We start from the raw sequence: 13,298 nt of genomic DNA, 5'->3' as shown, positions 1-13,298 counted from the left end.
AGAGCCAAAATTAAAAATGTAAAAACATATTGGTTTGACTTATCCAACATATGGGTCCATCTGCTATGGTCAAGTGGTAGATTCCTGAAATCATATGGGAGCTGGAGGTTTAGCAGCTGATGAACAAACAAACAAGGTTCGTCAATTTAACTATTCTTATCTCATGTTCTTACACAAACTCATTCTAGTATGATTAAAAGTGAGCGCAGTGAAGAAAGTTGAATTTCTGAGCTTTACAAACAGCCTCTCTCCATTACAGAAGCTAAAAACCTTAAAATGTGGCACAATGATGTGTACCAAATCTAGCTGCAAATGAGGCATAGTTTGCGTACGACAGCAACAACAACTGATTCCCAAAAAGGCTGGAACAAACTGTGACTGGCAGTGGTCACATCCAGCCTGAAATGACCACGCTGGATGGGAAAGCGTCCTAGGTGTGAGAGCCACCATGATAAGATGAAATGTTCTTGGATTTTATTTATTCATTTTTTTTTAAATTGCAACAACACCTGTAATTACCATCAACGAGAAAAGTGAGAAGTAATGTTGCAGAATAAACGATTGAGATAAGATAATACACCATACATTTCCTGAATGGGTTGGCACATCTTACTCGATTTCACACAAAACAGGATGCTGTTGAGCGACTGGCTATTAAAGCGTGTGATAAAACCTTCAACCTTCACTTTTGCTATTCACTTGCCTTCTTCGCGACCTTTGGTTGTATAGGGAAAAGAAAGAGTCATGCATCTAAGCCCAACATCAGACCTGCATGTTAAAGACTGTCTTTGGCAGCAGAGAAACACAACAAGGTGGGTGATGTTGCAAACTCGCATTCAAACACGTACATCTGCTGTGGATTAAGGTGTAGTGGAGCTACATGTTTGCTATGATGACAGTGTCTAGTAGATTACTTTATACATTAGTTCATATACAGCACACCTTTGACAACAAGATGATTTCACTCTGGCATTTTTACACTTTACAGAAATTGATAGGGATGGTTTGAAAATGACACGTCTGTGCTTACCTTTACATTTATTTCGAGCAGAATAATATACTGTTGGATGCATTTTCATGTAAAGGAAGTTTAACTGAAATATTATCAAAAATGTTTTCCTATGTAAAGAAAAATGCTTTTCTGAGGTCTCCATAGTCACAGAGGATCCTCACACTGCTTTGCTAATGAGCATCTCTGAGGGAGACCCAATGTAACTGTGAGATGATTATGATAATCTCATATACTCCACCACACAGCACACAGCACACAACACACACACACTTACTTCCATAAACGCTGTATGCACCCTTAACTGTGTTACTAGGCAACTGGAACCCGTTAGCCCCCTAACGTAGCCCACACACAGACACACAAACAGACACACACACACACACGAATATTTAAATAATTGTTCGGGCGGTGTATGCATGAAAACACATGCATATGTAGATGTCATCAGCCTTTGAGGGCACACAGGAGGCTAACATACATAAGCATTACTTAACAAAAAATAAATAAATCTGCTAAGGTCGGCCAAATGGTCCTCCTTCTGGTCTACAGCACACAGCTCGTCCTCCATGGCCTCCTGTACGGTTAGTGGCATTCTTGAGGTATGTGTGTATTTGTGCGTGTCAAACATTGTTAAATTCACAGCGCGCATATCACGAGTCATCTGAAAATGCAAATTCAGCCGATAAAAGAATAAATCTAAAGCAACAAAGGGTACTTTTTATATGAAACTGTCTATCAGAGTAGCTGCACAAAAGGTTGGTCTGATCACAAACTAAATGCTCTACCTAACTGTAACAAGATAGCAGTCAGACAGCGGCACAGCTGTGTGAAATGGAAATCTGCTAAGTGCGACTGGCTTCTCCACCCCATTTTTGTTTAATTATAAAAAACACAATGTTCCCAAAATATCACTAATGAGTGTGTCCTCTTAAGCATGCTCGGCCCTAAAAACGGCTCACCCTGCACATTAATGGAGACATGTGACTCCATTAACGCAGCTAACCTGAAACGAGGCAAACGGGGCAGGGGAGGGATGCAGAGTGAAAATTCAGTTGACATGTTAGTGAGGATCACAGTGCACATTCTGCCATATACAGCTGTCAAGGCACACAAGGTGAGGTGTGAGGGTTCGCAAATATGAAAAGGTCGCATGCACAGCTCAATAATAACACTCGACACTGGATGAAATATCACACTGTCCCCCAATAAGGGGCTGTTGTGAGCCAACGAGGGTGTAAAATCCAGAGAACATATTGAAAGACAAGATTACTGCTGAAGGGATAACAGGACTGCAGACCAATCTAGAGATTGGGAGTTTTAAACTCATGGGAAGGTAACATTGGGTGGGGAAGGCGAAAAAAACAAAAATTCCGCTTGAATTCTGACGATCCTCCTGCATTGCATGCCCAATACTACAGACGCAGTAACAAATTCTCTTGATCAAGACCATATTTCATATCTGCTATCCTGCCTTTTAAACAGGGAGGGGCCATATGGATGAAAAACCCTCTCTGTCATTTTTGATTGAGCGGTGTTGCATGACGTATACAGCCTGGCAGCATTTTGGTGGGTGATGTGATCAGTTGTAAGGTTGAAGTTAAAGCCACATGCAGGATGTCACAAGCTGTTTCTTAGGACAGACTGTCAAAATTCAAACACAGGATTTTCCTCCCTGTTTGAAAATGTATTAGCTCCCTCTATGTTGCAGAAGTGCTGCCAACTGTTACTCTTCACATTTGTTTACCTCCCTCTCAATCTCTGTGCACACGTGTACTGTATTTTAATACCGCAGAATTCCCAGTTAGGGAGCTCTCACTGACATTGTTTCAGTTTCTCTAATTAGATACATAACATTGCATTTATTACATAAATAGCAACCATTTATTACATATGTGCTAAACCTTTGATTTACATGCAAAATGTTGGCTCTGAGAAAGTTAGCTGATATGCACAGTTACTCACTCCTATGTCAACACCCATGTGGTCAGCTAAATGTAATTCAACTCAGGTTGCGTTTAGACTAAAATTTGAGCACAGCAGCCAGTTTAAAGCAGTGTGATGGAGTAGGCAGTAGGCAAGACTTCTGGTTTATCTGTCAAAATTTTAAAAATTTAGTCCAATTTTTGCACTAAATTAAAAAAAAAAAGCACACACAAAAAAAAAAATACAGTGTTTCTCTCACACTGCGTTAGTCTTATCTCATTTAGACAGCAGGTGTGAGAAGGCTATACAGCTGAGAGCTGCAGCACTCTGTGCATTAGGCTGATTTATCTGGCTGCACCAACAATGTACAGCTTGCCTGCATGAACCAAACTGAGGACGAGGACAGGGCAAAGCATTGATGGTGTTTATTTATAGCCGTTCTGTCATGAGAAAACCCCCAACTCACCCCACTACCCCCCACCGACAGAGGCTCAGGCTCCCACCCTCAGGGAAACCCCTAGCAACAAGGAACTCCAGCAAGTCGCCCGCCATTTATTTTTGGCGGCTGCAGACAGACCTGCAATGGTTTCAAACTCACTGCTGCGTTTCTCTGAGAGCATGAAGCGTTGAGGGGGGTTTCATGGTTATGTGTGTGTGTGTGTGGGGTGAACAGAGTGGCGGAACAGAGTGGGCGCGTGCATATACTTTAGCAGAGTGTACTGCAAAAGGATGTGTGAGGAGGTGTGTGTCCGTGTGGTTTGTCTAATTACACACTGCACACTGTTACAAGTAGGCCATTAAATTCTGCCTGATCTAAGCTCGCTTAAGCCAGCAGTGGTGAGACACTGCATTGAAAAGAGGCTACAGGCCTTTCAGAAATTCATCCTCCAGCACAGAAAATAGAGACAAAAATCATGTCAGGCTGAAATGCAACACACAAATATCTCAGTAATGTCTGCAAAGTAGGCTAAATGATTAGCAGCAAGTCAAAGCCACATGCTAGATGGCACAATTATTCCCATAATTACTGACATCTACTGTTCACTTGACTCGAGCCCTTTAGGTCAGCCAGAGTCCCTATTAATGTTGCTGTACTTTCTTCATGTGGCATTTCAACAAAAAACTCAGTTAACACAAGCCTTCAAATACAAGAGGTGCATTTTTGTTCGACTAGCCCTGCTTCTCATGTTGCAGGGCGAGTTTTGATCAATGTGGCCAGGGAGGGGCGAGTGGGATTGTGCATGGAACGTGACCCGATTTCACAATCCATCTTATCAGTGCGACACATGGAGAAAAATTCATGTTGATGTTCCACACAAACAGAGTTAGAAAGTGTCTGATGGCAGGTGCGAGTGAGCGGGCATCAGTCTCACGGTGGGGCAGTAAAGGTGCAGCAGGATGAATTTCTCTGACCAGAGGGCCAGAGCTAATTTCTTAGCAGCCAGTCAAGTGCCTGCCTGTCCAAGCACTTGATGAGCTGAACAGCTGCTCTGTCAGTGCAGGGTGAGACAGAGAGAAGACAGCGAGTGAAGGACCGAGAGAGGAAAAAATAAAATAACAAATAAAAAGGAAAAATAGAAGGATCCTGAACTAAGAAATAAGTTGGATAGCAAATTTTACAATAATAACAGAAGCAAATATATTCTAACATAATAATAATAATAATAAAAAAAAAAACAATGCCTAATATATAGGAGGAAATCATCATTCTCTTTCCTAAATTCCCACATGTCTGCATATTATGTGTATCTGTACACATATAAAACAGTTTTGTCATTACTAATTACTTTGAACTGACAGTTGGTCACACAGATTTTGGTGATCTAGGAAGCACTTATATACACGTCCCACCTAAAATGTTTTTGGCTGAAACAAGCAGTAGCTAGCTAGCTGTACTCAATCATTGCTATATCACTGATGTATGCATATGGTCAGATCTAGAACAGGCCTTAAATGTGGGAGGTCACCCAAGTTTAATTTTGGCTCATGTCTGTGTAACCATGACACAAATGGAGCCATCGGAGCAATAGGAGAAACACATCCGGGTATTGCATTCTCAATTTGGCATTTCTTGTCAGTGTTTGTATTTGATGCCTAAGTAACGCATTTAAAAACAAACAGCAAATAGGATTGATAACATTTAAAGAGAAGGTGAAAGACAATTAGACAGTGGTGACCAGGAAAAATGTAGCTAAAGAGAGACAAAGACAAGGACAGGGAAGCTGTTAATATCCTGGACTGAATACAGAGTTCCTTTATGGGTTCATTACAGGGTCATGCATCAGCCAAAATTCATCTCCCTCATTATGGTGGTATAATCCTGGGGAAGGAATGGCTGGAAGGCCCGGCAGGCCAAGGTCCCGTTCCCCACAATGTTACAGTAGGACAGTCTAAGTATGGAAAAGCCACAGTCCACACGCACTGTGGCATTAAAAATATAAAAAATATTCAAAATGTCATTTTGAATATTTTTATGCGTATGTTTGTCATGGTAAGCATGCTATGCAAATATAATTATAATAAAATAGCAAATTAACTTTAAAACAAATTAACTCATAATTTGCAACTTAAACATAAAGCAAGCAAATCGTCTGTTTTTGCAAAGTCATCCCCAGCTGCAATACTTGCAAATTAATAAAATCCCTGTGCATGTTCCTTGAATATGAAAAAACCTGCAGAAAAACTACTACTACTAAAATTCCTGCCCTTCCTATATCTCTCCATCCCATCTCTGCTTCACCTGGTTTGATCAAGATTATAACATACAATAATAGTTGTGGAGAAGAAGTTTATTTTAATCCAATTCTGCCTCATACAAGACTTTTTTTTACACTGTGACACCAAAACTCACAACAGCCTCGGTAATCCTGATGCAAAAATTATTGTTCTTGTCTGAAGGTCAATCTAAACAGCAGTACCCCTAAACTACGAGGGACCTGTCACAGTCTCAGCACTCATTAAACACATCCAGCAGCGCACCCTTTTAGCAGGTGTAAAAATGTGCAGTTTGCACCAAAGAGAGCTGGTGAGAAATCTGCATCTCTGAGGACTTTTCAACAACACAAAGCAGTATGAGCTTGTGTGGATGTGCATCATCAGGTAGGGAAGGTGAAGGAGGCCAGCAAAGAAGAAATGTGAGTCATATCTTCAGCTCTCCTCCTCCTCTTGAGCTCATAAACCTGAATATGTCTGTCTACCAGGCAGACATCTTGTAGATGTAAAAAGAGCATAAGAGACTGATTTCAAGACAATGTCTTCACCATTTCAGCACTTATGCATGATAAATCATAAAAAGCAGCTAAGATATGATGTAGTTAAAATAATACTGTAAGAGATTTTTAATTATAAAGATTTTTAACCCAAAGGAACCCAGAGGAAGTCAGATCAGCAGAAACACCAGACATTCAATGAATGGCATTTTATCAGAGGACATTCAAATTCTGTAAACTGGATGTTAAACCCAATTTGTAGTACTGATTTTTACCCTTTACACCAAATGAACACTGTCTCCTTACTGGAGAGTCATCAAAATATTGGTTATTTACTAGTCATGTCAAAAAGCCCAGAAAACGTATCAAAATAAGTATTTTCTTTTTACGTTTTTTTAGTAAACTAAGTTTTGTACAATTAGATCAAGCAAAGATTTAAGCTACTTACAGTGTGAGCACATCTCCAGGGGGTAACTGGCTTCATTTCCCTAAAGAAAGAAGAAAGGCAGAACGTTCAGTTTAGGTTGTAATAAAATATCACAAAAGCACAAATATTTTAAATTATGTGCAATAACAGTAACAAGTTCACTCATATCAGTTAAATGTATTTAAAGACCCCAGACTGCAGCAGTTTCTGAGATGGCCAATAGGATCCAGTCAATCTGCACAGTCTAATTCTGAACTTCTTTTTTTTTTTATTAATAAGAGTATGAAAACTCTTCAGCATATGTGTACTAATTAAAAGTTAGCGCAGCACAGACATGTACAAATACTTTTCTACAAAACAGACTGCTTCCTTGTTGATCAAACAAACAATGTCACCTACGAGGAAAGACAACACACAATAAGGCCACGTGATTTTTGTTAGGTACAGGATTCATTTTCATACCACATTTTATCAGTGACAGTAATAGTGCGGCCAACAGGACATTATTATGCGTTTATATTTGATTTGTGTATTTAATCTAACACAAAGAATTCCAGGAATTCCAGAAAAAAGAAAAAGAAAAAAAGAGATGGAAGCGTAACCGATCTTGCCAGCTCATCTTGCCAAGATCCAGAATCAAGACTGAAAATGAATGGCTTTATTGTTAAATTCAAAGTAATGGATTGTAACCATAGACACTGTAAACGATGTCCTGTAGCCTCTATATTTGAAAAGTGAAGTCAACTCAAAATTTGCTTAAGCTTACAGTCTTTTTTTGAAGAGCAGCAGGAGGCCACGGCACTGGCAAAATCCCTTCTCGTTGTACATTAGTCCATAAACATAACATTCCTCAGCTGTTTAAAACATGAAGTTAATTTAGTAAATTATAGTCAGTGCTATTAGACCCAGAGTCAACAACAACAACAACAATCTTTATTTATAGAGCACATTTAAAAGCCTTGGGCATACCAAAGTGCTTTACATAAAACAATAAAAGGTTCAAACATTGATAACGGATAAAAAAATAAAAAATAACGAGTTATGTTCATAGATAAAAGCTACCAATAAGAATGACTACAGCACATGGGTAATAGCAAGATAAAAGCTGTACCACCATAATAAAAGACACCAATAGAAAGATAGGAGGGAATTAATACAAGAGGTCAATAGGTCACAGCAACCAAACAAACAAACAAACAAACCAGCAATTAAAAGGTGGAGAAGGCAAGTTTAAAAAGATATGTTTTAAGCTGTGATTTAAAAGAATGAATAGAATCAGATGCCCGGATGCCAATCGGGAGATTGTTCCACAGCACAGGTGCAACAAGAGCAAACGATCGATCACCTCTAGTCTTAAGTCGAGATCTGGGCTGAGCCAGCAGTAACTGTGACGATGACCTTAAAGCCCTAGCAGGAGCATAAGGGTTTAAAAGGTCCTTAAGGTAGCTGGGTGCAGTGTTGTTAGTAATTTTAAAAGTAAACAACAAAATTTTAAATTGAATACGATATTTGACAGGCAACCAGTGCAGATCGGCAAGGACAGGAGTAATGTGGGCAAACTTGCTGGTTTTGGTTAGAATGCGAGCTGCAGCATTCTGAACTGTCTGTAATCTCTGTAAAAGGGAAGAGTGGAGACCACAATAAAGTGAATTACAATAGTCTAGCCTCGACGTTACAAAGGCGTGGATGAGCTTTTCGAGATCTTTATGCGGGATATAGCGCCTAGCCTTAGAGATAAGACGAAGCTGGTAAAAACTAGATCTGACAACAGCAGACACTTGTTTGTCAAGTGAAAAGGAGCTGTCAAATAAGACACCCAGATTCCTGACAGTATCAGAGAGAGAACAACTAAGAAAACCAAAGGCATCCCGGAGTTTGGCACGAAGGGCATTACTACCAAAAATCATAATCTCGGTTTTCTTCTCATTAAGGATAAGAGAATTCGACAACAACCACTTCTTGGCCTCAGACATGCATTCTCGGAGGCTATTCAGAGACAGAGCAAGATCGTCGTTTAGCTCAAAATAGAGCTGGATATCATCTGCATAATAGTGATAAGCAATATGGTATTTCTCAAAGATGGCACTTAAAGGAAGCAAGTATAATGAGAAAAGGGTAGGGCCCAGCACAGATCCCTGGGGGACACCACAGCAAACAGGTACAGCCGAGGAAGAGGATGTAGCCAGATGTACCGTAGAGAGCCGATTGGAGAGATAGGATTTAAACCAATCCAGGGCAGCGCCCTTGATGCCTACAGTGTGCTCAAGTCTCGCTAATAAGATATTATGGTCAACCATGTCAAATGCCGATGATAGATCCAAAAGCACTAAGACTGAGGGGCGTCCATTGTCACACAGAAGTGTTATGGGGGTTCATATGAAGGGGGTGAAATAGTTTAGAGCCTAAAGTCAGAGTTTTCAGTGTTTTCAGTGTCACAAAGAAGAGCTCCGCTTCACCTGGTCATTAGCAGCACAATTATTTTAGTGAGACAGATCCTCAGCAGAGGGAACAGGCTTTATATATTTGAACTTCTTCAAATGTGGTTCAAATATATAAAACCAAATGAAGGGGTGCAATAAAGCTACCTAAGATCACATCGCTATATACAAATGTCTTCAATGCAAACTTTGTGTGTCACTGTACCAAAGGAACTTATGGATGATACAGAAAATGAATAAATATCTTCTACATGTTTTGCATTACAGCTGAAAAGAAAAAAAAATGAACATTTATTACCAGAGAATAATGAAAATAGATTTGGCCAAGAAAGCCTGCGTTAACAAGTTGAGACACACTCTCGTGATACCCGTGATCTTTAACTGTTGTTTAAGATTTTGCTTACCAGATAATGCAAAGAAAGGCATTTCAAACAGTACACCAAAGGCCATGTAAAGTTTTTTGTACACAAATTGCAATCTTTACTATTCTACATTATAGCAAAAACACGACTTAGCACTGAATTTGTAATGTTTAACTGAAGCCCCAAAAAATTATTAAAAAACAAAAAACAAAAACAAAGTCATGAATCACGCACTGCATTAAATATTCAAAAGAACAATGCCATCCAGAAAATCCCGCAGTCCCTGGCTCTTCTGCATGGCAGTGTGTGGCATTGGCTGCAGCCACATGCGCATCCCATCTTATCCAACAGTGAAGTGTCGACTCAGCCCAAATATGATTTCTGGCAGAGAGAACAAATGAGGAGTCTCTGAAGCAGAGAGGTAAGGTTAATCAGTTGGGAACATGCAGCTGACAGCTACACGGCCCACGTTGCCACAAATGTCCTACAGTTCCATCAAAGAAGGCCAAACTCGACCTACAACGCTATGTGATCTTTCTTTTCTGATGGTACCACTCAGTCAGAATCTTTCAAATTCCATGAATAGCAGTAAAAAAATAAATAAAAATAATTCAGTGAGTGGTGGTCCATGTCCTTTCCACTAAAGTCTGACAAAAAAAGAGCAGTAGGGACACTTTCCAGGCAGACCCCACCTCGCCTGTAAAGTGGATGAGAGCAGGTGGCACCAACAGGGGGTGGAGACAAAGAGCTGCAGTAAAGTCGGACTGTTTCCATCAGCTTTTTGTTTCTACAGGAAGTCAAAGAAACACTTCTTTCCTGTGAGATCTGATCCCAACTTAATAAGATTGCCAACAATATAAATGCAAATGCGGTCTCAAACAGTTGAAATTATGAATTTTTATTATGGGTAGTCTATTCAAATGCAAACTAGATCACTACATAAAAAAAATCTAATAATATCTGAAACAATTCAATATTCAATGCCATTTCTGATAGCCAGGACAAAAGTACTGCCACAGCACAGAGGGCGGAAATTCCTAAGTGTAAAAAGATGAACAGAACTAGGCTATATTATGACTTAACAATAAAAAGACAACACTGTGAGTGTGGGGAGGCTGGCCTGTATGGGCACTAAGGTGGTAGTATTAACCCACAACTAGTGTATCAACGCTGTATAAGGTGACCATTAGAACCATTTCATATTCAACATATTAGATTAAAATAAATTTGATTAAAAAAGATTAAAATAAAATACAGTAGATTCTTTTTAATTCCTATTTCAGAAAATTGTAATGTCTGAATTTGATCTTAGGTACAGAAAAAAAAGCAGTTGTATGAATGTATGTGTGATTGGGTGAATTTTTCTTTTTAAAAAAAGTCCATTTACTATCTTACCATCAGGCAGGAACTGGGCAACATCTATCGTGCCTCGGGACCTTGCAGTCAGTAGAGAACTGTGGCACCTGGCTCTAAAAACTGCAGTTGCCTTGATCTTGTGATGTTATCATCGCCTGTTTCAATGACGCAAGGATGTTTTCCAATAATCTCAGACAGAAATCTAACTACGGCGCACTGTGTGGTAACTGTCAGTGATTCAGCACAAGACACTGACACTGGTAAATGTAATGTAAATGAACTGCCGAAAAGAATCCTACCGTTTTTGATCTTGAGGATACATAGGCATTATTTTTACATCTGACAGCAAAACAGAGCTTTAACTATGCTGAAGCATGAATGTATATTAGATCTCACAATTGGTTGCCAGGACAAATATTAAAGTAGTACTCATATTATTAGCACTACTCATAATTTACTCACATTATTCATATTGATTAGAGAGGAAAAAAACAACAACACACAAACTAGAGCCAGTTATGTCATACACCAGGTTGTTGTTGTGCTGCTGTGTAACAGCAGACTTACCTCACAGAAGTTGAGGTATTTTAAGAGCAGTGAGGAGAAAGAGGTGACACAGGATTAGCCAGGAGAACGCCTTAGCATTTGACACCCTATCAGAGTGGAGTCAGTTATGATTAGAGGTTGACATGGTTTTTCTCTCTGGAACAAGTTGGCAATGGCTGGGTGCTGCCAGTTTAAGGGATTGAATTCCAATGCGTAGCGCATGACTCCACCATTACTGAGGTTGGGTGTCCCATTGCCTGTGTGGCTCTGTAATAGTGACAATGTGATACTTTATTGATCCTGTAGGGAAAAGTCCTTTTGTTTGCTCCCCTATATAGCGCTCACTCAGCTACAGAATAGCATAGCTTTACAGAAATGTGATGACTTGCTTAAAAATTTCAACAGCATTTGAAACTGAAGGCCTTGAGCAAATGTCTTCGAGTTCAAGGACAGGTTCTCAGTGCTTCCTCTACCTGCCATGAGACTTAACAAACAGCTATGACAAAACTAAAGATGATCCAGGTTAAACAGAACAGGTCACTTTTTTGTTCATGGCTTTTAAATCTTGTAAATCTTTTAGAGCCAAATGGACCAAAACGGATTAACAGATAACATTTTTATGTCATTTTTGACATTTAGGAAGCCTCTCTAAAACAAAACAAATAATGAAAAAAGCAGACTTTGTAATAACTACCTCAACAAAATGGTGTGCAAATGTTTGAGGAGCATACTTCTAACTACATCCCTAACAGCCACTCTCAGTTCAGTGTTAGCTATAGGGTCTCTGGAGGTAAATAGACTTACTGCAAAGAAGATTTGGTTTTGAGGATTACAGGTTTACTTACTAAGGCCTACCTCCTGGGGTCAGGAGTAACTCTTGTCATGTCTTCTGTAATAAACCACTTTGGCAGCTCTTGTTCAGCCATAAATACTCATGATGGATACCAGATGGATGAATATAAAAAAAAAAAAAAATCAGAAAAGGGGAGGGTGATACGTGAAATGAAAAAGCATCTTACATACACAGACCAGAACACAGGCACAAGAGAAAGACTAGTGTTGGCTCATTTATAATGCATGATTCATTCAGAATCAATTAGGCCTCAGCGCACAAAACACATTCTGTATAATGAAGAGCTTGGCATCACGGCCGGTTGAGTCGCAAAGAAATGACCGGCACAAGAATCTGGCCAATTACAGACCCACAGGGCCCAGTAATAACATCAGTGAGTGACGAATTCAATACATGGGCCTAAAGACTTGGAGGACTTTTTTCAGGCTTTGGCAAGATGTGAGAATATATTCTCATAACAAATTGAAACAATAAGAAGGTGCATAGTGAGCGAGAAACTGCATTTCTAATTTACTCTAAAAGGCAGAAAACTTAGTCATATGAAGTCATAAACAGGTGAACAGTACAGCAGAGGTTCCAATGTTTTATTTACTATTGGCCGCCCTCCCTCTATAGATATAAGATCTAAAAATATTTTTTTTTCATTGCTAAATAAAGGATGAATTTTTTGTGTGTGTGCACAGAGCAGAGGAGAAACAGGTGAAGATAATGTTAATGGAGCTGATGACAATTTGTAACTTAAAGTGCAATAAAAGCCAGCCAAGAAATTTAAAAGCAAAAAATGGACCGATGCTGCCCCCCAAAAATCTATGAAATTGAGCCTTGAAAACAGAAGGTGAGGGTGGGCCACAATAAGACAGTCACAAAACTAAAACTGTATGCAGATTTCCACATAGAACCATCTGCAATAAGCCTTTGTGAGGGTTGGGATTTCAAACCTTCTGTCAAAAGGACAGCAGCGGCATGAGGCTGTGACACTAGTCATTCACTTCCCTGCTCAAATGATTGAAAAATAATACTTCTGACAAGAAATCAGTTCCTCGTTTTACATAAATAACAATAAAACAAAATGATATCATTGATACGAAAAACTTTCACATTTTTCTACTGTGATTAAATCAGAGTTGTAACACTCACGTACACACTTGCACTGAGGTGCCCTGAGTGCAGCG

General features: G+C 39.5%; 1 protein-coding gene across 1 annotated transcript in view; it reads right to left on the bottom strand.

The window, feature by feature from the left end:
- Nucleotides 1–13,298, bottom strand: part of LOC308387935 (calcineurin subunit B type 1) — a 30,938-nt gene that overhangs the window by 9,909 nt on the left and 7,731 nt on the right. The window contains exon 2 of the mRNA XM_080868334.1: nt 6,593–6,632. Within this exon, the coding sequence (XP_080724460.1) occupies nt 6,593–6,632 (40 nt within the window). The remainder of the gene's footprint in view (nt 1–6,592; nt 6,633–13,298) is intronic.

The sequence above is a fragment of the Rhamphochromis sp. 'chilingali' genome (genome assembly GCF_963969265.1).
Source record: "Rhamphochromis sp. 'chilingali' genome assembly, chromosome: 20".
NCBI classification, from domain to species: domain Eukaryota; kingdom Metazoa; phylum Chordata; class Actinopteri; order Cichliformes; family Cichlidae; genus Rhamphochromis; species Rhamphochromis sp. 'chilingali'.
Note: the sequence above shows the minus strand (reverse complement) of the source record. Positions and strands in the feature narration are given on the sequence as shown.